Source organism: Orbicella faveolata, unplaced genomic scaffold, assembly GCF_042242905.1.
Source record: "Orbicella faveolata isolate gen_17 unplaced genomic scaffold, um_ofav_v1 contig_24, whole genome shotgun sequence".
In the NCBI taxonomy this organism is placed as follows: domain Eukaryota; kingdom Metazoa; phylum Cnidaria; class Anthozoa; order Scleractinia; family Merulinidae; genus Orbicella; species Orbicella faveolata.
The window spans coordinates 22,084,741-22,111,452 of NW_028301552.1; the positions used below are offsets into that span (position 1 = coordinate 22,084,741).

At 38.2% G+C, this 26,712-nt stretch overlaps 1 protein-coding gene across 1 annotated transcript in view; it reads right to left on the bottom strand.

Moving 5' to 3' along the window:
- Positions 1–26,712, bottom strand: part of LOC110044375 (kinetochore-associated protein 1-like) — a 57,904-nt gene that overhangs the window by 6,907 nt on the left and 24,285 nt on the right. The window contains exons 20-48 of the mRNA XM_089291765.1: positions 26,471–26,579; positions 25,595–25,738; positions 24,075–24,131; positions 23,520–23,636; positions 22,983–23,039; positions 21,600–21,710; positions 21,127–21,270; positions 20,424–20,522; positions 19,840–19,940; positions 17,201–17,303; positions 16,238–16,297; positions 15,990–16,067; positions 15,322–15,438; positions 14,466–14,535; positions 14,264–14,328; positions 14,032–14,163; positions 13,115–13,185; positions 12,775–12,876; positions 10,956–11,137; positions 9,344–9,455; positions 8,858–8,979; positions 6,151–6,222; positions 5,924–6,060; positions 5,424–5,486; positions 4,776–4,877; positions 3,237–3,365; positions 1,887–2,003; positions 1,208–1,317; positions 201–411 (exon numbers count right to left, since the gene is read on the bottom strand). Coding sequence (XP_089147891.1) covers positions 201–411; positions 1,208–1,317; positions 1,887–2,003; positions 3,237–3,365; positions 4,776–4,877; positions 5,424–5,486; positions 5,924–6,060; positions 6,151–6,222; positions 8,858–8,979; positions 9,344–9,455; positions 10,956–11,137; positions 12,775–12,876; positions 13,115–13,185; positions 14,032–14,163; positions 14,264–14,328; positions 14,466–14,535; positions 15,322–15,438; positions 15,990–16,067; positions 16,238–16,297; positions 17,201–17,303; positions 19,840–19,940; positions 20,424–20,522; positions 21,127–21,270; positions 21,600–21,710; positions 22,983–23,039; positions 23,520–23,636; positions 24,075–24,131; positions 25,595–25,738; positions 26,471–26,579 — 3,094 coding nt within the window. The remainder of the gene's footprint in view (positions 1–200; positions 412–1,207; positions 1,318–1,886; positions 2,004–3,236; positions 3,366–4,775; positions 4,878–5,423; positions 5,487–5,923; positions 6,061–6,150; positions 6,223–8,857; positions 8,980–9,343; positions 9,456–10,955; positions 11,138–12,774; positions 12,877–13,114; positions 13,186–14,031; positions 14,164–14,263; positions 14,329–14,465; positions 14,536–15,321; positions 15,439–15,989; positions 16,068–16,237; positions 16,298–17,200; positions 17,304–19,839; positions 19,941–20,423; positions 20,523–21,126; positions 21,271–21,599; positions 21,711–22,982; positions 23,040–23,519; positions 23,637–24,074; positions 24,132–25,594; positions 25,739–26,470; positions 26,580–26,712) is intronic.

Consider the following 26,712-nt stretch of genomic DNA (forward strand, 5'->3'; position numbering starts at 1 on the left):
TATTAACTTATTTTCACATAAGGTTCTAATTAATGAGGTTACAGTACAAAAATAAAACGAAGAGGAAGTCAAAACTCGCGCTAGAAAGGAAAAATTACAACAAAAATTTTAAAAAAGGCTGGAAAAGATATGGCACAAACAAAAATTAGAAGTTTGCATAAAACATTATTAGTATGGTAAACAACAGAAGACTCGATTACCTTAGAGCCTACTTGCACAAGTAGTTTAAGAAGTGAAGTTGTACACGAGATCTTATGAACCACTTTCCTAACATTCCTTTGATAAGGCAGCTCTTCAATACTGTCTTGTGCACACAGTAGGGGAGAGGTGCACGTCGAGGGAGGGGTCGGTGGGATCAACTGCTGCTTTACGTATGTCAACAAAGCATTATCCTCGTCCAATTTAAATGCCCTGCGTATTATAAAACAAGGGAAAGTTGAGCATCGAATCAGAAGGGACGTAATGAATGGACATCGGAATAGACATATTAGCATCGTGTGCTTTAGAAACTGAGTAGCGTCTATGGAATTAAAACAATGGAGTGATTTCAACCATGAAACATCTACCAATAAGCGCTTTTAAAACATTCAAAATAATTTATGCACTTTAATTGGTTACTAAGCCTGAGGGCAGGCCTAAAATGTGAATCTGAATAGCTGAATACGTAAATGGTTACTAAATTTATTTCCAAGTGAGTGAGTATTTACGGGTAAGACTGGGTTCAGTTGCCACCAAAACACAATTCATCGCAATCCAAATTACAATGTCCGTTACAACGACAGTTATAATTTTATATCATAAAGTGAAATCCTAGCTCACGGCTAGTCACAGGATCAAACATCAACACTAAAGCAACAGAGATACTGGGGTTCTCACACAATATTAAGAAAATAGCCAGCAAAGCCGCCCTGTTGAACTCAGCATACACAAAAGTGCATTATTATCAAATGGTGCACGCAATTGGCATTAGCAAAGTTAACATCGCTTTGCCATTTCCATCGTCAATGTTATAAAATAATTGTTTCATGCTTTCAGCTGTGCGTCATGAAATTATGATGCAGTTGGAAAGCTTGTTGCTAGAAGCTAGAGTCTGCACCTCGAGCAATTCTTACGCTTCCTTCAAGCTCCCCCCAAACTTGCTGATGCACACAAAGGAAAAAAACAATCAAATTGTTTGGACCATCGATCATGATGCTATCTACAGCACCTGCAAAACTCCAGGATCAGTTCAAGGCTCATATGTTGCTTCTGCATCAGCTCTGGTAGAATAGCTAACTTCTCCTCTCGATCACTTTTGTAGACATCCTTCAGCGACATCTAGAAATGTGATTGAACCATTAATAATTAAAGAGTTTCCCTTTTAAAATAAATAAAAGAAATATGGACATATGCAGATTTATGCAGCTTAAGAGAACATAAAGAAAGGCGAGAGCGTAGACTCACCCTCCAACTGCGTGAAGGTCTAATGTACCAGATTCAGGGATTCTTTAAGAGGGATTACATTAAGGGCCAGGCACCAGGCAATTTGACCGGCTGTGAGGATGATTTTGCCTGCCTGGTTTGACCATCTAGAGGAAAGTTGTTCTTATAAAGAAGTTCAGCTAAAAAAGAATTGTCCGCCTGTGAAAACCAGTTGCCCTTCCACTGAGAACTTTAATGAAACCTCTGATTATATTAGTCATCCATCTAGAAAAGTTTACGCCAAATAATAATTTTCTGCCTATCTGTTTTATTATTATGCTTTGTCGTTATTCTCTCAAGTTAAACTTTGGAAGCTATCTTTTGACGCAATTTTCCCTCAGTTTTGTGGTAATTTTATACGTGTGAAAAAGCGGCATATTGAAGCACAGTTCCTTTCAGGCGAAAAAACTCAAGCCGTCATTTACCTTAAGCCTTCCAAGCTTTATTCCCCAAGTTGCATTGGTCGCTATTTCCTGACACTTTTCGAGTAGAGCAGGCTCGTTGCCCAGTTGAGCGTAGTCCATACCAACCTTGGCAAAGGCCTTAAAACAAAAAGCACTTGAAAAGGCAAACTTATTATGAAGAGAGGGGGAGGGGGGAGGGCGTTTTAATAACAACTAACTGATCAGATACAGCTGTATGTCGTTTATTATAGTTAATTATAGTTTGCTAGGGGTAGTCTTTAGTTACCCTTGACAGTAGTTACTGGTTGCAGTCAACTTTGTGGTCGCACCCATGTCGTTAATTACAATTAGTTCTGGTTAGCCTTTGGATAATGTCAGAACATGGAGGCATAGGTTAAAACCTTAGTTTCAAAAGGAAAAGACTGAAAAGAAACATCACCGACGAGTATCCTTTGTAACACTGTTTAAAAGTTTGACCACATTTCTTAATTTATTCGTAAAGCGAGAACGACAACAAGAAACTGCCTTTTTATGGTCAGCCATGTTTGGATTTCATTTATCACCAAATTAGGGCTGTCATTGACTTAGTCTGTATTTGGATTATCAAAGCTTGGCTTTCCTACCTGTACTGTAGTTAGCTGAATGGAGAGAGAAAAGGTCACACTAGCTAACCAAAGTTATCTCTATCCTAACTTTAGTTAATAGCCCTGATGACAACCAATGACACAAACGTTTCATCATCTATCACTTTTTCAATTTTCAGCACGAAAAAGTCAGTCATTTTTCATTGTACCTTCAACAGTTGTGTACCTTATAGCATCACAAAACAATCACAAACGATTAACAATCTGGATATCTATCAGTAATCCAGTGGTATCTTCAGATATCTTCAACCAATTTTTGGGTACTTTTTCAAACTGCAAATCTTTCTAGAAAGTTGTAAAGTTTTTTGGCGAATTTCTGCATTCCTAGAAATCTTTCGCAATTGCTCAGATTTGTCAAAATCGTATGAGGAATTTCATATAGTCATTGTCAGTATCTTAAATAATTGAAGCTTTAGTAACGATATATAAATTATATAATAGAACAGTGAGCTAAATACGTGACAGCTCAAGGATTTAAGTTAACGTTGTTATGGGCAAAAAGAATATCTTACTTATCCAGGGCTTCATTCATAATATGCCACTCTTGCCACCATGAAATTCCCTCTTATTTACTATATATTTTCCATTTTCCAAAACAAATTTGAGTAACAACCCCTGCCAGTTGCCTGTCGTGAACTCAACCTCCATATTGACTACTTTCAATGAACCATGCACTTATTCAGTTCTTTAGTAAGACACTGTAAGGTCTTCCTATTTGCCTCCTTACCAGAATCTTGGCACAGCTCTGACCCAGAAAATTGGTCCCGGTCACCAAGTACTGAAAAGCAGTCTGTTTCGGAATGGAACAGAGATAGCCAAGTCCTACATCATGGTCTACTGATCTGCAGTTGAATACCTGAAAAAAAGTTAAGGGGTGAGGTGTCTTCCATGCCAGGTGAAGGCAGCGGAGGGCCAAGGAGTTTTGCTACTCCTTTGTTGGTTAGATCTCGCCGTTTTGGTTGGGTGTACTCTTTACACTTTATAGTTTATTCTTAACCTTTTCTGGAAGAGCTTCTTTTTTAAAATGCTGCGCCAAGGAGACAATGAAACTGAAACCTGGTTCTCATACGCCGCCAACATACAAAGTTGTCGCCAGTTGCAACTGACAACGTTCAGCGATCTGTTCCAGTTGGTCCCCGGCGCATCTGAGATGGGTTGCCGACATACTCAAATTGACGCGAAATGCAAATCGAATTGGCGCAATTTTCAACCATTCCAACTGTAAACATGGATCGTATCGTGTTGAGCTGAAGCAACATCAGTCCTCATTGTATTAGTGATTGCTTGCCAAGCATTTTTTCTTTCCTCTTTGGTCCTCATATTCATGACCGGATTTGCTATATAGCCCTGTGCTTTCTAATTTCGTTATTAATATACGGTTGCTTGTTTTGAATGTAAAGAATTGTGGGAAAAATCAAGTTGTTACATTTAGTTGCTGGCCACCGCAAATGTTCACATAAAATACTTTCATTGGCAACAATCGCCGGTAGGTGTTCCAGGCAGTGCCGGCGGCTGTGTCCCAGGCGTGTCGGCAGCATATGAGAACCAGGCGGAAGCCTTGTGAACAACCATAGTTAATAGAGGGGAATGGTTATGAAGCCCGGCCAACATCAAGGGAGCAAACAAAGACGCCAAGATTTATGTTGGAAGATCCACGACCGTGCACAATCTTTTGTTTTGCATTCATACACTATGCATGAATCAGTGAATTACGCAACCAAAACGTTTCTATTGGTTAGCTCCTCGGTCAGCAGTAAACAACTATTGTGTTTTAATCTTTTATCTTTTTGTGCACGGTCAAGGCCAAAACAGAGGACAAAAACATACAACAACGAACTTTGTGGAGTTTCATAACCACTCCCCTCTGTTAACTATGGAACAACTAAATGTAAATTAAAATATAAAATAATTTTCCTGTCCTCAGAGGGCAACTAAAAAATCTTATCAAAAGTGGAATATTTTTCTTTTCGGTTCCACCGAACTTCTTTTTAACACAGTTGGGATGTGTACGTGTGAAAAGAACCAGATAGATAGATAAGTTTATTAAACCACGATTAAAAAATTCCTTCATGCAGCTTATTTACAACATCAAAACACTATCTATCTAACTAGGCAACAAATAGTAATAACAACTTCTTTCCAAGGATGCCATGCACAACTTCTAACAAAAACTGCGTGGACGTAGCTAGGAACAAGGTGTGTCCTAGTTGCAGCTGAATGCAAGTAATAGAAAAATAATAAGATGATCAGAATAAAGAAAATCTACCTTCCTCAAGAGGTTTCCACAAAGCTCATGGATCATTTTAATGCCCATTGTAGCAATTTTAGCTAGCCTTTGTTTTTCAATCTGACTGCTTCTTTCTTCTTCCTGAAAGACCAAACATGTACATTGTGTAAATATGCAAATCAAACAGCTATGACAATTACTAATAGCTCTGTATGGGGTTTTACTTCATTATAGACTTTTCTACCGTTGTAATAATGAAGTGCCTCTCCTAAGAAGGCACACAACGTAATACCTATATAAATTAATTGAAGTCCTTAATACTGTTAAATATAATTATTCACATTATTCTTGTAGTTAAGTAGTATTTTTTTTGGGGGGGGGGGGGGGGGGGGCTTTTTGTCTAGCACTTTTATCATAATGACACCCAAGGTTAAACTACTAAACAATGTATTTTCTTAGGTTAATTCATGGTTTGTAAGCTATCCCGAGAAATTCAATCGACAAAGGCCTGGCAGCCATGTTGGATGACACAAGCAAATGAAGCTAGTCAGAAATCTTTTGTTAATGTCATCCCGTCTGGCGGCGATGACATCGCGTGACAACCAAGAATTATATTACTCTCTTAAAAATATGCAAGTAACGTACTTCAGACTGTGAAAATGAACCTGCGGGGTCTTTCTAAGTTACCTTTTCTTTACTCCTTGTTAGCATGTTGTTTGCGGCAAAGTGTTGAAGACAAAGGCCAAGCGTCTACAAATGTACATTAAAGGACAAATCAAACGAAGTGCAAGTATTTAAAATGTGTATGACGTTTTACGTCACAAAATAGTTTCAGTTCTCTATAAATTTAGTGGGTACTCCACTCAGAAGGGTAGAAATAAGATACAAAAACAATTACAACGAGTATAGATTATTGTAAGCCCCTCTTTTAATTGTCCAGTTTCAACTCATCTGTACAATCAATCTGAAGAAAATTATACACAAAATACCAGCAAGAAAATGAAGCATAAGATAAAACAATACACAGAATTGTCCATAGTTCATCTTTCACTGGGACTAAGTCTGTACAAATGCGTCTTTACGCTCTGTCTTCAGAGGTCTTGGTTAAATCGAAACTGGATTATTTCAACAAAAAATAAAACCTTATTGGAACAGAAATTTTGCCCATGAATCAGCAAGCGGCTCACCTGAAGTAAATACTGCAAGGCCAATTCACACAAGCTGTTTTCATGTAAGTGTCTTATCACATTAAGTCCAGCAGCACTGGTCAACATTAAATGTGAGGGTTGATTCTCCACTTCGGCACTTTCAACTACCTTCGAATCTTAAAGAGAAAACAAAAATAGAGGATTAGAAGTTGTTAGAAAGAGAAAACTTAATTTAGAATTGAGCATAGTGCCCATTGCAAGTATACCTTGGCCGAGTTGTGATCTTCCAGCCACTCTGGTTTGGTAGAATGGTCCTTGTGTACCTGGACTGGAACCTCCTGTTTACAATCAGAGAAAAAGCCTGAAGCCTGAGACATGAACTCAAAGAGGCACGCCACAATAATTGAGTCATTGTGACAGTGACTTACAAAATTACCCTCAACATGTAGAAAAACTAGAAATAATAGTGTACTAACGTAGGAAAAACCCAACAAGGCAATAATACACCGAAAAGAAGAATAGACAAAGATAGAGAAGATCAAGACAGACAGATTACAACAAACAAAGTTGAAAAATTTAGGCTACATTTTCAAGATGAACAAGCCCTGACGTAGCTCCGTTAAGGATGGCTTCAAGTATGATTTTCATGACAAGCTGCCAACGTGACATGTCACCTCACTGAGGTAATTCATGCAAGGAGTGGAGTATGGTTAGCCAAATGTTGCAAAATTCAACAACTTGGACCTTCATATTCAACAACTTATATTTATGTTCAACGACATATATTTATATTCAAAATTTTATATCTATATTCAACGATACGCATTTTCTTTCAACTTCAACCCAAATTATTTTCATTCAACAAAAATATTTGTTCAACTTCAACCAAAAATAATTTCATTCAACAAAAATATTTGTTCAACTTCAACCGAAAATAATTTCATTCAACAACAATATTTGTTCAACTTCAACCTTAATTATTTTCATTCAACAAAAATATTTGTTCAACTTCAACCAAAAATAATTTCATTCAACAACAATATTTGTTCAACTTCAAACGCAATTATTTTTATTCAACAATAAAGTTCCCGGACATTCAAAATATCGTCATTCAACAAAATTCCCCGTCCCTGCCCCCGAATTACCCCGAACGCTGTTACAAATCCCTAGTGTTTTGGGTACCCAAAACACTGAAAGCGTAAAACTGATGCAAGTGAAATCATCCACAATTCTGCTCAAAACCCATTTATCTTCTTACGAAGCTTTGTCTCAATAAATTAAAGCGTTCTTTAGGAACGGAAAGGAAAGGAAAGAGCGACAAACAAGTCTAAGCCAGAGTTTATTTCCGACAGGCAACACATACAGAGGTCGGTCACAGCTTGAGACCTGCATATTGCGTGACGGCCGTTCGTTCGTATATTGATTTTAATGGCCGCAATATCGGAGGTTTAGAAAGCGCCTTTCTCGTTTTAAATAACGTGCATTTCAAGGGTTATCGGTAGGCACCAAGCGCATGTTCATACAAGGATCTTTGGCGCGTGAATTCGGTTTTATATGTCGTTATAACTTAACTGCGGACTCGGATCAGACAGTCTGTTATGAATTGCGACTATTTTCAGAGACGTATTGTGTTTATATCAAGCTAAAGAACGCTTTAATTTATTGAGACAAAGCTTCGTAAGAAGATAAATGGGTTTTGAGCAGAATTGTGGATGATTTCACTTGCATCAGTTTTACGCTTTCAGTGTTTTGGGTACCCAAAACACTAGGGATTTGTAACAGCGTTCGGGGTAGTTCGGGGGCAGGGACGGGGAATTTTGTTGAATGACGATATTTTGAATGTCCGGGAACTTTATTGTTGAATAAAAATAATTGCGGTTGAAGTTGAACAAATATTGTTGTTGAATGAAATTATTTTTGGTTGAAGTTGAACAAATATTTTTGTTGAATGAAATTATTTTTGGTTGAAGTTGAACAAATATTTTTGTTGAATGAAAATAATTTGGGTTGAAGTTGAAAGAAAATGCGTATCGTTGAATATAAATATAAAATGTTGAATATAAATATATGTTGTTGAACATAAATATAAGTTGTTGAATATGAAGGTCTAAGTTGTTGAATTTTGCAACATTTCGCTAACCACAGTGGAGCCAGGTTTTTGTAGTATAAAGTACATGTATGTAAAAGTATTACTACTCTCTCATATGCCCCGGTATGAAATGCTAATGCACTGCACACTACCTCATAGCACGTTTGTCAGGTTTTCATATAATATTTTACAGGTCTACCACAAAGGAAAGGGACACTAAGAGTGAAGTGTTCGGTTTAATCCAAGAATACTAACTTATTATTAGCCGAGAGCGAGGTCTTTTACTGGAAAATCTCTGACCAAGACCTTGCCGTATTGACCGAGCGATCGTGAGGTCAATACGGCAAGGTCGAGGTTTGAGATTTTCCCGTAAAGACTGAACGTTTGAGGTTAACAAGTTGTTTGTTATATGGCTTTTTGCTTTGTTTTTGCAAGCCTGTAATCGGCCCGTGGTCATTACGGGAGAGTAACACCCAACAATTAGCCAATCAGAGCGCGCGTTATATCAGCTACAAGAACAAGCCACATAATAAAGCACTAGAAAATCGACCATGCTGAAATCTGCATGACCCTCTTCAAGTGAGGTCTTCATGGAATGTCTATGCCTCCTGCAAAACTATTGTAGCCCTTCAAACATGTGACCATTACCAGGAAGTGGTCTGATCTAACCAAAGAATAAAACAAAAAACACCACCAGGTTGACACCCAAACCCCTCTGCTTGTCTCCATAAGATGTCTGCACCTCCTACAAAACTATTACGGCTCTGCAAACATGTGACCATTACCAGGAAGTCTCCTGGGTCTACCCCAAGAATACAAAAACAAAATCCGCACAAGGCTCTCTGCTTGTGTCCATAGTAGCCCTCTAAAAACGTGACCCTTACCAGGAACAGCAGCCATGCTAACTTTAGCAGCCAACGGCAGAGCAACAAAGGAGTCCAACACTAGGCAGTCTTCTTTAAATCTTTGACCAAATGTCCATTCGATAAATGCACCCTGGCTGGAACTAAATGGGACAAGACAACAAAAATATAAATCTGATAAAAACGGCAGGGTTTATTAGTTAATTAATTAATTTAATTAATTAATTAATAGGTCAAGGGAAACAATTTTAAGTGATAATTATGTCAATGATGACGAGAAGAAACCACAATGATGATGATGATGATGACAAAGATAACGACGACGATGATCATGATGATGATGAACAAGAATAGTAAATGTACTAATTTATTTGAAAAACCATTTGCACAAACCATTTTTAAGCACGAGTCATCCTTTCTACTACTACCTCAGTGCATTATTTCATGAGCACTGATAATAATTTCAGACAATTTACATTAAAAAATTCGAGGCAAAAATCTCCTCACTTTTCTGGAGTTGACTGAACAGAAAATCCATAATCTCCACTCTCGCACTGTGAATACACACAGTCTGTCAGACGACAACACTTGCACAGCTCAGCACAGTCACACAACAATTCTAAACATAGAAAACAAAAACATTTTAAACAAATACAAGTTACAGTTATAGAGTACTAAAGTGATGACGCCACAAAAATAAAATTTTTGAAATTATGGGATATGATGTCATATTCTTATAAAGGATCCTAAAAGATGCCCTCATCCCAAAAATTAGCTCTGAATTGCAACTCCAGATAGAAGTATAAGGGATCAAAGTTTGATAGCGTCCCATACAAACCCTTCAAAATTTGTTTCAGGTCCTTCAGTTTAGAACTGACTCAAAATTAGAGAGATTTATATGGGGCGCACCAAATTTTCATCCGTTATATTTCGGCTGGGAATTACAATTAAGAGGTAATTTTAGGCAAGGACCCTTTTTTAAGGACGCTCTATTCGAAAATGGCGCCAAATCCCATAATTTCTCAAATTTATTTTTTTGTGACGTCACACTTTAGGACTCTATAGTTGGAATTCCCACAGTCCTGCAACTACTTCGGTTTTTGTTCCTTCATGGTTTTGTCCCATTGCAAGACCAACACGCCAAGCTGAGTCAAAATATTTCAGGTGCATATTGATCTGCGCTTCCTTCACATGTAATTAACATTGATGTTGAGGTGAATGTTCACTGAATTAAACAAACATTTAAATCTAACATTTTATGTCTAGTACACAAAAACACTGACACATCATACAAGAAGACTTCAACCAAATGGTGATTTGTCTTCAAACTGTAAAGCAAATGAAGTTGATATTTCTATTACAGACAAATTTACATAAATTTTCTTCTTTCATCTTTTCTTTAGATGACCTCTACTTGCACTCGCTTTTTAACATGGCACTATGCTGCTGCAACGTTGCGATATTAACAACCTTTGTTACTCTCTGATTTAGCAGCGTTTTCTTACTGGCACGTTTGTAAGATCGTAGCTTTTACGGACCAGACTCACTACTTCAAGTAGCTAGAACATGTAGCCTATGTGGGCGAGCTACCTTAATAAATATAAACTGTCCTCAGTATACAGAACGAAATGTGAGATAGATCTTGTTCAAAAGAGTTTATGTCACACCAAACAGGGCAGTGTATTGTCCTTGTCATGTGGGCCATCTAAGACAAATATGAAATCATTTTGGTTCAGCTTATTTCTGCTGTTTCTAGTAACAAGTGAAATTGCATCTGAGGTGGCTGCCTTTGGATCGCCATCGCTTTTGGGATTTTCAAACAGCCATCAACGTTTATCCCTACTTTAAGAGCATTTCTACTTTTGGGTTAAGTTGGTACTTTCGGAACGTAAACTATGGTATGTCATTTTCTTTATGAGTGCTTTCGTATGGTAACTCTCTTCTGTATATTTAATTTTAAGCTGGGTTTTCTATAGTTTCGTTCTCATCTTATTGTCCAGGCATTTCCCTAACTTACAATACTTAGTCTCTTTGGAAAAGTCCCAACTGCTGCTTTAAAACGATGAAAAACCTCTTGGGCCAGCCCCATATTGCAGTTTTCCTCGCCGAGTCTACTTACCAGGTGAACAGTGTGTTGTGGCTTGGCACAGAAGCTGATGTATAGTGTATGTCACATCACATATATTCTTGTTTTTGTCAGTGACTATGGAATGTCCTTCTGCTAGCTTCTCACAGAGATTGAGGGCCACTTTGTACAAGGAACAAGCAGTTGATTCACATGGAGCTTTGTCAGTTAGCTCTCTATAAACAGACAATTTACATGTCCATAAGTTCTATGATTATAATGAAAGTGATCTCTTTTGAAAGTAGTGGTAAAAGTGCTGTTAAGACATAAAGAAGAGCTTGACACGGATCATATGGTTGGAGGGTAATGGGCAATCTGCAATAATATTTACACAAATGATGACAGATTCTACTTCTACAAGTGTGATAGATAATGGAGAAAATTTTAATTCCCAAAATGTTCAGAGAGTGGCAAATACCACTAAATGAAATCCTGGTCATGTCCAGGTGCCCATCGACGGCACCGTGACATAGACTATAAGCATGAACAAACAACCTGGAGAACACTAAATCTCAGTACACTATAGCTCTTGAGAAATTAAAGACCTAATCACGGTTTTCGACGCCACCTTGACGGGAAGGCAAGAGAAGCCTTGGAGCCGAATGGCTCATAGCTGCCAGAGTTTATTCCGGTTTCTGTAGCATGAAGCGGCTGGGAGTATCTCTACTCCCCCTGGACGGGATGCTAGTCCATCGCAGGTCACTCCCCCGCAATTTGTTAGGTTTCCCCAACAATTCACCGGTACCCATTTATACACCTGGGTGGAGAGAGGCACTGTGAGAGTTAAGTGTCTTGCCCAAGAACACAACACAATGTCCCCGGCCAGGGCTCGAACCCGGACCGCTTGCTCTGGAAACGAGCGCACTAACCATGAGGCCACCACGGCTCCCGACGGGTAGGCAAAGTGGTCAGAAATTACAGTGTTTGTATGGGAATCCGATGGCAAATGACTTTTTCTAAAATTGAATTTCACACAAGTTGTGAATCAAAGCGTTAAAATACTAGGTACAAGACTGTATTCACCAAGTTTGGAGGATGTATCTTGGCTAGAACATGCTCAGTTAATTTTTCTTATTTTCCATGCACCTGTCTATAAAATTTGGCTGGGTAGACAGACGTCTGGACGCGGTTCGTGGGAAAAAAATTACAGACAAATGTATGGAAAATTAGAAAAATTAGCTGAGCGTCTTCTAGCCAAGCTAAATCCTGCAAACTTGGTGAATACAATCTTCTACCTAGTGTTTTAACGTTTTGATTAAACAAAATATGGCAAAGGATAGCTTACTGGTAGTACATAAATAATAACATTTCAAGTTAAAAGCCTTGCCAGGGATGAGCCCGTACTAGTTGACTTATCTAAGAAAATATGTTGGTAGTAAGTTTTGGAAATCTGTCTAAAAATGTCCTGGATACATCTGGTAACGTTTAACCATCTCACAACATCTTTGGAAATCTTCACGAAATGGTTGAAAGTTTTCCGAAATTGGCAGATGATTCTTTATTAACATGTCCAATTCATAGCAAACGTTGTACACTGTGCATCATAGACAAATGCTTGGAGATATGAAAAATTACTCTTCTCGCATTCAACGTGAAGTTCTTCTTTGAGAGACAAGAAAACTTATTTATGTAATCTGTTTGTGAGGAAAGTTGGACGTGTGATGTCTCACGGCTTTTTACCGACTTAAATAAATGTCGATCTAGATATCTTAGCATACCAATGTATCTATAATGCTTTGACCTCTTGTAGACAATAGCAACACAGTTACAAGCACAGATTATAAGCAAGGTTCAAAGGTTTTTTATAAGATACCTGCACATATTTAGAGCATAAGATACATCGCCTCTAGACAGCGCTTTCAGCATCAACTCTTGTCTTACTTCTTCCCTTGATACACCCACCAGCTCACCAAGTCTGTAAACAAGAGTACACGAGGATTCTATTAAACTTCTAGTAAAACACGACTTCAATTAGGAGTTTGATAATTTGAACTTTTGACGACAGATATGCACTGTCTAATGAGTCACAAACAACGCACCTGATATACAGTTTGGGTATCAAGTACAGGTAATTTGATTGCTGACAATTTGAAAGCTGATTGTATGCATCCTACATGGCTGTAAGAAAATGTTTAAAACTTAAGTTGTGTTACCTAAATAGTTTTGTCAAACTGACATCTTTTGCCCCAAAGAGTACCTCGTTGCTAATCTTTTGTGGATCCTTCTGTAAAAGATCAAATATAAAGGCCAGGTATATCAGAAGGTTTTAGGCACTGTGAGAGGTAACACTTTACCTTTTTAGTTGGATTATAGTGCTTGTTGTGCGGCTTAATGACCCTAAATGCTAATTGTCAAAGCACTGAAAGAGTGGTCTGATCACATTAGCTAGTTTTGTTGGGGAATGGCCTAATGATTACGGTGCTGAAAGTGTAATTGGGAGCTCCCGGGTTCAAATCCCGGCCTCCACCCTGCCGCTAAAAGCGATTTGTGTTCGGTGGTCCTGAAATCAACTCCTTCTAGCTATGTAATAGGCAACTGGTTAGCCTCATCTCATAGGGTTCCTTGCTATGTTAATTACGTTACATGTAGTGTGTGTTTTGCACAGCTAGTCTCATAAGCTCAAAACGACAAACCATCTGGCATTCACAACAGCAATTCATAAAGTCAACACAAAGAAAGCAGATGTTTCAGTTCAAATGGTGCACTGAGACTTCAGTCGCTGTTTTCAGAAATCTTTAAGGCATGGCAGGAAAAAACAATCTACTTTGCTTTGACATGAAACAGTTCCGTTACTCCGACTGGAACAATTTCTGGTTATTGCAACTATAGTCTGTTGGAACATCTGGCTTCTAAACGTAGCACAAAGTGAAAGAAATAGAATTCCTCCATTGGATTGGAGCAGGTCAAACACAAGCAACCCTTGACATTTCAAAATGTCAGGTTTTCCAACACCCTACCAACCCAAACAACTTGACAATGCCCAATAAACCAAAACCAATCTTTGCACTAGTCAAAAGCAAGATCAAGTATTACTTTTTTTTATTGCCTCGTAATAAGCACTAGTACTTACCTTTTCATCACCATCATTGAGAACCTTATTTTCGCTGTACCCTAAATATCGCTGTAGATATTGATCAAACAGCCCATTCCTGATTTCAGGAATCTGGTACTCCTCCACAGACAAAAATAATGAATATTCTTTCTGAAGAAACAATGTAAAAAATGTTGAGTTAGATGCATCTGAACAAGGCTCCGCAAACGAAATCCTATGTATTCAGATTGGAAAATAGAAAAAACCTCACCTGAAGGGCAGATATCATTTGCAGTGTATAAAGAGAATCATCCACTTGCACAAAGGAGGAGAGATCTATAAATCACAAAAGGCAAAACATAAACAATTGGTACATTGAACAACCCGTCTGTGTAAGAAAATGCTATAAGAAAAAAAAAAGTAACAAATATGAAAAATTAAGAAAAGAAAATAGTTCTCATTTACAAACTGACCGTGCTTTTTCATGAACTTTAAAACTGCGACTCCTGCTTGAGCAGCAACTATCTTCTCTGAATTGCAGTCCTAAACATTTGATAATATCTTAGCATATACTGACAGTACCATTCAGGATCATGCAGCCAATACATCAATAACACAATATTGACCATCCTTTTAGATAAGCTGAAGATGAGCAAAGAACTTGAAACAGACCCTGGTCAGTCCAAGGTTGAGACAAAAAAAAAAACACACCCTAATCCCTCTGGCATAAGTCAATGGGGTTGGATAAAAGGGGAGAGAGAGGAAGCAGAGGCATCTAGAGGAAACCCTCATCTTTCTGACATCATTCCGAGGGGCAGCTTAATAGGAGGATGGAACATGACTTAGGCATCTTTCAAGCCCTAATCCTTCTTGCATCAGTCAAGGGGAAGGATAGCATGGGGATAGGACAAGACACAAAACATCTAGAAAACAATCAATCAATCAATCAATCAATCAACCAACCAACCAATCAAGACTTAACTTATCCAGAGTAAAGATTAAAGCTATGAGCTTATGGGGCCATGCACTAGAATTGATTGTCATGGCATAAGTGAGAGTTGGAAAAATAGTAGAAAGCCTAACACATGTGGCATCAGCCAGAAGTGAAAACTTGAGTACAGAGTTAGTAAGGACTTCTTTGGGGGTGATTAGTTGGAGTCATTCCAGAGTGTTGAAAATGTTAAATAATCAGCAAAAAAAGGAAAAAGCTAGTTAGCTAGTTTCAAATTCAGATCGAAGTTCCTCATCACATCGAAAAGTCCAAAGCTCTAAAAGGGTAAACCTATAATTTACAGAATTGGAAAACGTAAAAATTAATGCAAACCCAACCTGGTTATCACTTTGGTCTTTCTCTAGAATCCCACAGAGCCAAGTTACCAATTCATGAGCATATTTTTCTGCCTGTTGTAATGCAAGTGACTCCAGCAGCTCCAAACAGGCTGGAATCTACAACAAACATGTGCTATCATTTATTGTCAGGTAATCTACACAAAAACGTATGTTGCCACATTCTAAAGCTTGTTTGGTCTTCCTTTGAAGGGGCTGAATGGGGCCAATGTTGCTTGAAGTAAATCCAGATGTAAAACATTTACTTTCAAGTAAAAACTCGACATTGTAATATTACACTTTCTTCAAAGCACATAGCAAAACAATTAAGGTATTTCGAGTCTCCAATCCTGCCTAGTACACTCCTTATACCTTTGTGCCATACACTCAACACCAAAATCAGCAGGCTGAAAAACAAAATGACAAACACTATCGAAGCAGTGTGAAAGTGATATGCACCACTCAAACAAAGAGGACAAGTTGCATGAACTAAAATATTGTTTGTCCAGGAAGTTGAAAACACTATTTAACGCACAACTCTGTTTCATACTGCAGATTACATGTACAAAAAGAGAGAAACACACAACATATTTCAGATGACCAAGAAAAATTGGGTCATAAAACTCTTATGATTTACACTATTTCAAAGGAAAGTGTTCTAATTTGTGTACCTTCTCATCAAGACATAATTTTTGAAGTCGAAATACATAAGCTTCATCTTCAGTGACATGACTGTAAGAAGTAACCACCTATAAAGAGCATTTTGTACAGTTAAATGGTCATAGGAAATAAATGAAATTGAAGAAAAGCAGTAGATAAGGAGAGGTCTTACACCTACAGCTCTCTATGATGAATAAATAGAAAAAAACAACAGGAGTGCCTCACAGAAACAGAAGACTGTACATGCATGTTTAGTTACCTTCAATGCATCTTCCATTACAGTTGACTGGTCTCTTGTTAAGATGTATCTCGCTATAGCCTGAATTGAATGTTGACAAGTCTTAACATTTCTAAGGCCCAGTTCAGACGTTGTGCTTCTGCCGTGCCGAACTAAATTCAGGAATTAAGTTCGACAAAAGCACGGCAGAAGAACGGTGTCTGAATCAAACTTTTGCATTAAGTTCAGCAAGCGATTAAGTTCGACAAGCTCTGCCGTGCTACACGACTCTGGCACGGCAGTGATTCAAATGTCGTGCTCCTGTCATGCCAAACAAAGTTCATAAAATTATATTGATGTATTTTGGCGAGATTGCATTCCCACGGGGAGTTAGGAGAATAGTTGCTAGGCATCAGTAAATGCTGAATTTGGTTCGACTCTGCCTCGACATCTGAATCAGAGTTGTTTCTTTGCCGTGCTACAGTCGAACCAAATTGCAATTAAGTTCGGCACGGCAGAAGCACGACCTCTGAACTGGGCCTAAGTTATTCTAATCTTCAGGTTGTAAGAGACTAACTTATACTGGAAACATATTAATGTGAAAACAATTTGACCTGCAACACATACGTATCTGTAGAGTGCTGGTACCTCAGAAGGAAGCTAGAGAAATATGTCAAAGTGGAACTACTTGGATCTCCACTGTATTTCCTGATTTTAGGGGGGTTGCTTCCCATCTGTCAATAGTTATGGGTAACTAACTACCGAGTAATTAAAATCTTTCTACTATAATTTCTGCCAAGCTTAACTTATCAATGTACAACATTTATTTGCATAACACATACTGTCAAGCAAACCTGGCAAATTCACACCTACTATGACTAGTAGTATGACTATGACTAGTATGACTACTAGTAGAAGTGTAGTACACCTAACAGGGCTCTAAATTCAATACAAATGTACTTCATATGTTCCATTTTTGTGGACATGTGCATATAACCATTTTACCTTAGCCCGTGCAGCATAGGACACATGAAAGCTTCTCATTCCATACTGGGAAAGCATCTTTTTCAGCTCGACAAGTCGATACTGCTCTTTAAGGTCGATGTCACTGTTAAGATCAAAAATGTGCGGTAAGTTTTTGAATGGAAGTGACAATAAGCAAACAACTAGTGAGACAATCTCAGATAGTGCAGAGTGCAATTGATAGCTCTGGCACGGTAGTCCCATAAGTATTCACCCATGCTCAGTTCACTTCCGGTTTGTGTCTACCTTGGTAGTCTGCTAGGGCTTTTCTCCTTTGCAGTGTGAATGTTTCAAGGTTGTATTTTCATTCCAGGTCCAAACATTACGTCTAAATTAATTACTACTGGTGTTTTACGTTGATTTTCGTTCATTTTAAATTCAATAATACATTGAAGCAGCAAACGTGACAATTTAGCTCTTCACGCCAACTTTGTAACTTGATACTTTTGTTTTCCTCGCAAAGGCATGTAATATGAAACCCTTGTTTTCTCCAACACACGGAAGATGTGCTTGTTTTTTAGAGATAAATGAAAGAACGTTAAATATCTGATGTAGTGATGAAGAAACGGAACAGAAACGATGTTGTTTTACTAAAAATGCAAATTTTTACCGATGAACAAGAACTAATTTAATTATCAGATAGTCACGAAATACCACTTTCTTTTTCTGTTGCCACCTTTGTTGTTAACAATAAAACAATTCAAAATTACCACACAATGATATTGATGGCCGATATGAATGAGTCTCCTCAAAGACTGATTAAATTAATTTGCGCTTTTCATTTGGTGCCACGGAGTCTGCAGCAATATTCGAGCACTTCCCTAGTTTCTTCTGTTACAAATTTACAATTTGCGGAGTATTAAAGCCACTAACTTGGGAACTTTCTGGTCTCTCTTACAGACACAATTAAGGCAAGAAATAAACAAGCCGCTAAGGAGAAGCAATACATTTGAACCCTGACAAACACACTATTGTAGATTGAAAACACAGAGTAAGAGAAAAATTTTGAAATCCACTTGTCCATCGGACAACCATCAGAGAGAATTTGGTTGTCGGAGACCCAAAAGTGCTTGTCCAAAAAGATTTGTTCAAACTGTATTTAGAAATAAAATCAATTACACATGTGGCTTTTGGTGTATTTTAATTTATAGCAACGTTAATTGTGAACTATTTACAAGGGTACAAATATTATTAAAGATAAGAAAACCCGAACATTTTCGACTTTATTATCAGCTAAAGCTTCATTTTCTCTGCAGTAGAAGCAGTACATTTTCCCTCCAGATTTGTCTGCTGCAATGCCAAGCCATGGAAATTCTGACTTCCATTGCTCTTGAAAGTTGCGTTTTCTCTTCTTTTCATAATCCTGCTTTGCAAGGACCTTGCCTTTCTTCTTGCCATAACTACTCGAAGACTCAGTTGATTCTTTGCTTGATTCTTTGGTTGACTGGTTTGGAAGGAAAGCAAACAGCGTGGACTGACGCTTTTGAGATTCCACCATTATTGACTCGAATTTAGAACCTGGGGATTAGTCTTAACACGCCTGGTTACTAAGGCCAGATGAGGTCACCGAAACAAATGAATGGCTGTAGAATAGCGAAATTTATAGCAATCTTTACACTTATTTTGTCAAGTTAAAGGTTTGCTGTTATTACCGTTAGATATATTTGAATTCTACTGCAACTTAAAGTCAATTTTCCTCTGTTTCTGTAGTTGTTTAGACATCAGAAATGTGCTTGTCCCACGGACAAGTCATCTTTAAGATTTACATGTCCGAACTAAATTTCTACTTGTCCCGGACAATCGGACATAGGTTTTGGCGCACCCTGAAACAGCAGATGATATTTGTTGAACCGACCTGTGCGTAATTCTAAAAGCTACGCAGCCACAGTAACGTTTCACTTTTGCAATAAAAAGGGACAATTGGCGATACCTGAAAAATAACTGCCGTCCTTGGTCACATGACATGACATTTAAAATACCGCGTGGAAAGATAGTGTATAACACTAACAATGCTAGAACGCATGCGTCTTACATGTTGAGTTCTACCATAAGGAAAACCACTCAATATTTGTGCTTGATTCCGTATGCAATGTATCCTCCACCTAATATAGAAGCCACGAACGCTAACTAATCTACACATACGTTTAGAGCAAATTAGTTTTGTTCTAAAGAGAATGGTACCACAAGGAGAGCAAGGGGTTACCTGAAATAAATATATAGCTTTGCGATGTTCATACCTAACTGAAGGTGATGAAACGTGTTTTGCGTAGAGTACACATGTACCTTTCCCACCCCACCCCCACCACTTCCTTGCCTCTAGACTAATTAATTAATTGAAATTAATTAATTAAACAAACATTAAAGTTTACACCTTAGCGCCATAGTGCCTTAATACAATAGTGCGTTAGCGGAAGGCAGCTCCCATAACCATCCCAATAGTGCACTCTGCCCTAAAAACGAGAACGCGTGCAAATATAAAATTCGCCTTCTTGGAAAATTGAACTGTAAAAACTTTAATCATGTTAATTTTAAGAGCTTTTTTATAGCGAGCAGAAATCGAATATTTAACATAATCAATGTGTAATAATCGTTGCTAAATAACAGCCTTTAGAGTCACTTACTTTGGATAGGCTGCCATGAACTCAGTAACCAGTTTTTCAACACTCTCACTCCAAGGAATCATCGCATGCCGCATTACCTCCAAAGTAGCTTTGCAACGTATCTAGAGAAAAAAGAGAATTGATGGCTTCAACTACAAATGAAAGGAGATAAGGTTCAATAAGGTATAAACCCAATGCAAATTTGTCTTGACTTACTGCACACAAACCTTTATATCAATCTCTTGGTATATTAAGCCCCCTTGCCTTTATGTCCCACTCTCATGTAGACTCCTAACGAGCAGTCTAGCTTGAACTTAAATATTTACTGAATAAGGCATGTCCTCGAATGCAATAGTCCCAAAGTTAAAAGGTAACTATGAGGTTTAAAAAGTTATACATCTACCGTCTTTCATGACTATTTCTCTTATCTTCTCGCAAATTGACAATCATACAGACAGTACATTAGATAGCAGTTTGCAATTTCTTACCTTCAGCGTACTCAGTACATTCTAAAGTGTAAATGTCTGGGGAAAGTATGGATGCACATGCAATCAAATGCAGGATGAAATCAAACAAGTCACTTTATGTAAAATGTTTAATCTAACCTCTTTTTCCTTGATGCAAGAAATGACTGCAATCACTCTGGCCTCCCATAAGGAGTTAGACAATGATGAGTAGGACCCAGAACTCTTGTCAAACAAGTCCTTGGAAACATTGAACAAAGAGCGAGTTAAACAATTAAACACACTCTTGACCCTGTCACTCTTCACGCAACAAAGAGATGCTGGCAACCGTGTAAAATCACGAAATCCAAATTAGCAATATACAGGATTTTTGAAAATCTAAAATAACTGTAAAAAAGGTTCTTAATCTGAGATTGAGGTTTATCACACAAATGACTTAAATCTATGGGTGAGTTTCTTTAGGAAAATCCAAGATTGGATTTAAAAACGGATTCTGCATTTCTTTACTCAACAGATCAATCCAAGGTCTCCCAAGTCATGGTGCATCAAAGGAACCAAACAATCCTTGATCAGTGTGGATTTCTCAGCACCTTTCAACAGCACTGACTTATGCTCAATCAACAGCTACGATCCTCGTAGGTGGCTACCCTTTGCAAGCCTGCCACATATTTGACAAATTACTGTGATCAAAATAACTTTTTTTTTTATACTGACCTCTGAAGTTGCAATACTTATTAGCAGGAACATAATTGACCAGGATATATGACCCACATGACAACCAACTAAGGCTGATGTGGCTTCCTCTGTAGATATTGTAATTTAATTTCTATTCCATTTCCATTACCTCTATGTACCGCAAAAGCATGGTGTCTCTATCAAGACTGTGATGAACCATATAAGGAGCTATGTACTTGGCAATGGCATTTGGTATGCGTTCAGCAGCCACCACGCGGTCCAGCAGGCAAAAAACAATGGTAGCAGTGGTTTCCTGAGTGGAAATTAAATGCAGTGACGACAGGCAAAGAAATTATAACTACATGTAGTAAAGCCACCCTGCACTCAAGAAGCCAGAGTTACTCACAGCTGCAAATCAAGCACCTCTTATGATTCTTTTCTGCTGTCCAAACTTCCAGCACACATCATAACTCGATGATGCATGCTACAGCTGTATAGCATGAATCCTTTCATTAAATGGAGTGCAGGTGGAAACACTTGTAAAAAAAAGTCACTGTAGCTTCAGTGTTAAGTGGTGCATTTAAGTACATGTAAGAGGCTTGTAACAACAACTAATCAAAGTAGAAATCATTAAAACAGCACCTGAGAAAATTCAGCAAGAGTTATTTTACAGCAGTATTTGTTGTGCAGGTCAACGAGGTCAGTCAGCTGCTGCACCATTTTCATCAAGCTGGACAATTCATCGTTAACATTCTACAAATCAAGAGAGAGGTGTAAGTCCAATGTCAACAAAACAAAACTGACATACATTGATGATATATGATTGGCAATAATTCAAAGTTAGAAAATAACTGTCCAAGTTTCATTCCCGTGCCTACAATAGATTAACAACTGCCTTGCAAAGTGGAGGTTGGGTGCCCGAGGCATCCAGGAGCTTCTACTATTGGCAGCCAGCTCCTAGATGGAGACTGCTCCCATGGCTGGCAAATCCTGGCAACCCGGCCATGACCCCCATGCAGAAGGAAGAAAGCAGGCACCTGTCACATTGATAAAACAGTGGAAAGAGAAGGGAGGGAGAGAGGAGGGGAAACAAACTCAGAGCAGAGTCCCCGCACTTGAGACTCAGACGCTCGAGGAAAGCACTGACAATGTAAAACTACTTTAATGCCTTTTGGCCCAAGAACACGTGGAATCCTGGCACATGCGCAGTTCTAAACACCGCTGACCGCAAAGGCAAGAAATGTGTTCCTTGTTGTTAAATCTGTTAAACTGCATTTAACTGCATTAAGGCAAGCAGAAGTGTAGGAGGGGAGGGATGGAATATGGGATGGATTCATAACTCCAAGATAGTTATTACATTTCAAATACAAGTACAAGTTGTTTTGTCCGAGATAGTCACCATTTGTCTGGAAGTATTTTCAAGGAAGAATGAGCACTTAATGTCTGGCCCCAAGGGAAACAATGACTTTTGTTTCCCTGAGACCCTGAACATTCTCCACGGAAAGTCAAGGGGAACATCGAGGGTTGAGGGGAAACAAAACTCAATGTTTCCTGTGGAGCCAGTCATTAAGTGCTTTGTTATACCTCCCAACTCAAAAATAGAAAAAAAAAAATGCAAAAACGTGATTTGCTTGACCCCAGCTGGCACACAAACTTACTCTGGCTTTAAGGTGCATGACCTAATCACATGCGAGTCAAAAGTTCCTTAGGGAGTTGGTGAGTTTTGACCCATGACACCTTCTCCTCCAATCAGAAAACATTTTTGAGTTGGGAGGTATAACAGCATATTAATTTTTTGATGACACTTATACATTTGATTGCCATGAAAATTGAAAGAACTGAATTTGAACTAAGATTTGAGCGGTGGTGCTTCATAGATTAGAAAAACAAATATCACTTAATTTTATACTAATATTTATCATACCAAGTGCCACACAACCACAGAACTTTAATTCCAGTTTTTACTACAAGCCAACTGATACCAACACAAAAGTGGACAAGCTACTAAATGATTAAGAACCATACCAAGTTGCTTCTCCCATGGTTTAAAAGGGTTCTGGCTGTTGCAGGAAGACCACAGGCCTAAAACACAAAGCAGCCATGACAAGAACATTGATGACTTACATGCTACATGTATTTAGACATGTTAAACCAGTTTGTACTGAGAAGAAAATTTTGTAATTTTGACGAGATTTATAGTACCCATGGTGTTAACTAAGCCATCTGAGTGCCCATGAAATTGTGTATATCAATTAAATGCTTTTAAAAAATTGCTAAAAACGTACCAAGCCAAACCTTTTCAACACACTGTCACCTTCAGGAATGACATTTTGTCAAAAACATTTGTCATGATTTTTTTTACTTTTTTAACCATTTTTAAAACATTTTTAGCCCTTTAAAATATTGTGTTGTAATATCAAGCAAATTTTTATGGACAAACTTTTAAAATTTGTTGAACTGTCATCCAGCAAAATACTAAATGGGTTTCACATTACTGACAGTTAAAAAATATGGCAAACCTAGCATCACAAATGTAAAAATCGTAAACGCAAGGTTAAGTACCTGGTCAGCAAACTGTGCTGGCGTTGCAAGCCCTCTTCCAGAAGCACTTCCTGACACGGTCTTTGATGCTGACAGTAGGACACTGGCAAGATGCAGAGCATTCTGTGGCCAGCCCTCCTGAAACAAAATTGTTGAAGTGGTTTTATAATGTCGAGATACAAAAAAAGGCGAGAATGACTAGTTGTACACAAAAAAGTGAGCCTAGTAATGTTAAAAAGGTGTGTCATGCTGACTCTCAGGACTAAGACTGGTAATCAATAGCTCCAGGCTCCAAATGCTCTGACAACGACTTGGGGTTAGCATATTAATAGTACTCCAGTTAGCCTAGATAGCACTGTCTTGAGAGAGTTACTGGTAAAGTCTCTAAATAATTGCAAAGGTAACACAATATATTCTCAAACATTTCATTCCCTAAGACCCGATTCTCAGCTCAAGTGACCTGGGTTGAAATCCACCTATGCCCTCTTTACATAGATTTTGTTTCTTTTCACTTTGATGGAAAATTATGTGTGTCTGAATCCTTTCCCGCCCTTATAGCTTCACGTGATTCTTCACCTTCTCAGAAAGCTCCATATGTCTTGCTCTTTGTTTAAGCCAACTGGCCAACATCCTCTGATTACACAAAAACACAATTTACAATATAGGTGACACAGCAAACAAGAAATTAATTAATACCGTAAATAGTGTACATGTTGTAACATTCAATGATCCATCATCCTTTAACAGAGTTTTAAAGTCTCTCTACCTTTACTGTAAGTACAAACCTAAGTCACTACAAGAATTCTTGCACTAACCCATTGACACCCTGGGCTTTTTGCCATAAATGCATTTTTTGGACATTTGGGAGATTTTCAGCCTGGTTCTAAGCCAAATTAGCTGCTGCATTCTGCTCAAAAGGACTTATGAAACAAGACAGCATGCTTTTCTTTCCACTAGCATCACGTTTTATGCATTTTTGCTCGGGCATGCACAGAAATCAAAATTTTGAGATGGACCAGAAAGTGACCTAGGTCTTTAGGCTTTTTTTTTTTTTCACCTTTCCTTTTTCTCCTTTTCTAATCTTTTTGCTGCAGTGATTGACCTTCTACTGGGCTTGCTTCCAGTCCAATAATTCCCGAGAAAGCATCATCGAGAAGGGCACTTCTTACCATGGAGTAGCCCAGTGTAGTCGAGGGAAATTTTGCTCCGAGTTTTTCACTCAAATTTCCAAGCATTTTGGTGCATATTTCAAGCTCATTTGACCCAATCACTCTGATCTAGGTATCATTGGCAAGATGCTTTCCCACTGCAGAACCTGAGCATAACTGATGCCAACTTTAGCTCAAAGGCAATGACATCAGAAGTGGAACAAAGGCCAATACTTGTCATGGCTGATTACAGCCGGCACAGATGTCAATGGGTTAAAAGAAATCAAAAGACCCAGGGGAAAGATCACACATTTATTATAACATCAAAACCATGAACCATCAAGAAACCACCACAACCATGTGTAACTCAGGCAAAGTTTATGGGTATGCCAAAAGGCTCAAAAGTCAATGCCACGGAAAAAAAGAGGCTCTTAGAACTACATGTTTAGACATTATTCTCACCAGCTTCACAGAATTGGCCATTATGCCCTATTCTAAACTTTTGATAAAAACAAGACCAGGCTTGGACCCTTGGAATGTCCCTTCTTCAAGTGCAATCTACATTACTGTGCCTTTCAATACCACGCAATCTCTGAAATTTAAAACCTACCTACTGTAATGGTTACGTTTTGGGCTGCTAGCAATCATATTATTTTAGGAAAACCAACCACGAACCTTGAAAAAAAATTGCTCAAAATCTGCCAATCCCAACCCACAGATGTGACCTTTTCAACCCATTGAAGTGCACTTTGATTTCTCAAGAGGTCTGCTAAGACGATTGATGGCAGCATCACAAGAAGCTGTTGTCTGAGTAGAGTTTGTGTGTTATGGAAAGGCACAGCAAGAGCATGTTTCTCACTGCACAGGATTATATGCAATGACAGCACTCTATTATAAGTACAGGTACCCATACTCCACTAACACATCAATTTCATCAGTTTAACTCACCAAACCTTGTGGCTGAACCTTACTGACGAATGGCACAAGGTCATCTTGTAACCAAGGAATAATGGTGCATGAAGGTAAACCTGGAGAAATTGAGCCAAGTAGGGACTCCAGCTTTTCTATGCTGAACTGGTCTATAAATTGACTCTGCCAACACAAATGTATATACAAAAACAATGAGATAAATTTCAAACTTTTGGAAGTCACTTAGAAACATGTGAATAATAACTATATTTAATTGTAGGGTTCTGCAGCTTTTGGGAAACTCTGAAAGCTTGTGTCACTGACTGAATTGTATCAAAGCTTGTGTGTTCAAGAAATTAGGTGATTCCAAAAGAAGAATGACTAGTGAACACAAGTAAACCAAAACGATTTAACAAATAATATATAGATTTAATAGCAGGGCTCCTGGGCCAGGTTGTTCAAAGCCCAATATTATTAGGCTAACCCAGGATAATCAAGAATTTTGATTTGAGTTTGGTAACTTTGGTAACCTCTGTTATGAGTTTGAATAATCTCAAAATACACAAAACAAAATCAGTGAAAAACATTATTATACAAGAAAAATGTATACTTTGGTTAACTTTTAATCTTGCATTAGCATTAACCCAGCCCTGTTTACAACAAGTTAACTTAACATGAGCTCACAATGCAATCGAAAACCAGCACTTGGTCAGCGATCCACTTAAAAAAAAACACATATATCCTTTAATTACGGCCCTGTGCATGACATTTCACTGTCGGCAAGTTTCAGTTCACTAGTAAAAATCCGTTTTGCATGACCATCCATACAGGAATATAGGTTGGGCAGGTCTTTACAAGATTGATACCATATTCCTGCCAGGACTTAGATTCAACTGGACATTTTGGTGATTGTACCTGATGTCTTCTCCAAATGATCACAGCACTTGTGACTTTACTAGATAGCAGACATTTTGTCAGCTCAACAAGGAGATCAGCAGAAACAAAGTACTGCCACTGAGTGCCACTGCAAGTTAATGAGGACAATACAATAATCGAGTCTGGACAGGAGCAGAATGCATGTAACAAAGCAGCAGCAAATTATGCCTTTCAAAAAATAAAAGTACAGAGGGCATCCAATCTCTCAGATATTTCAAATA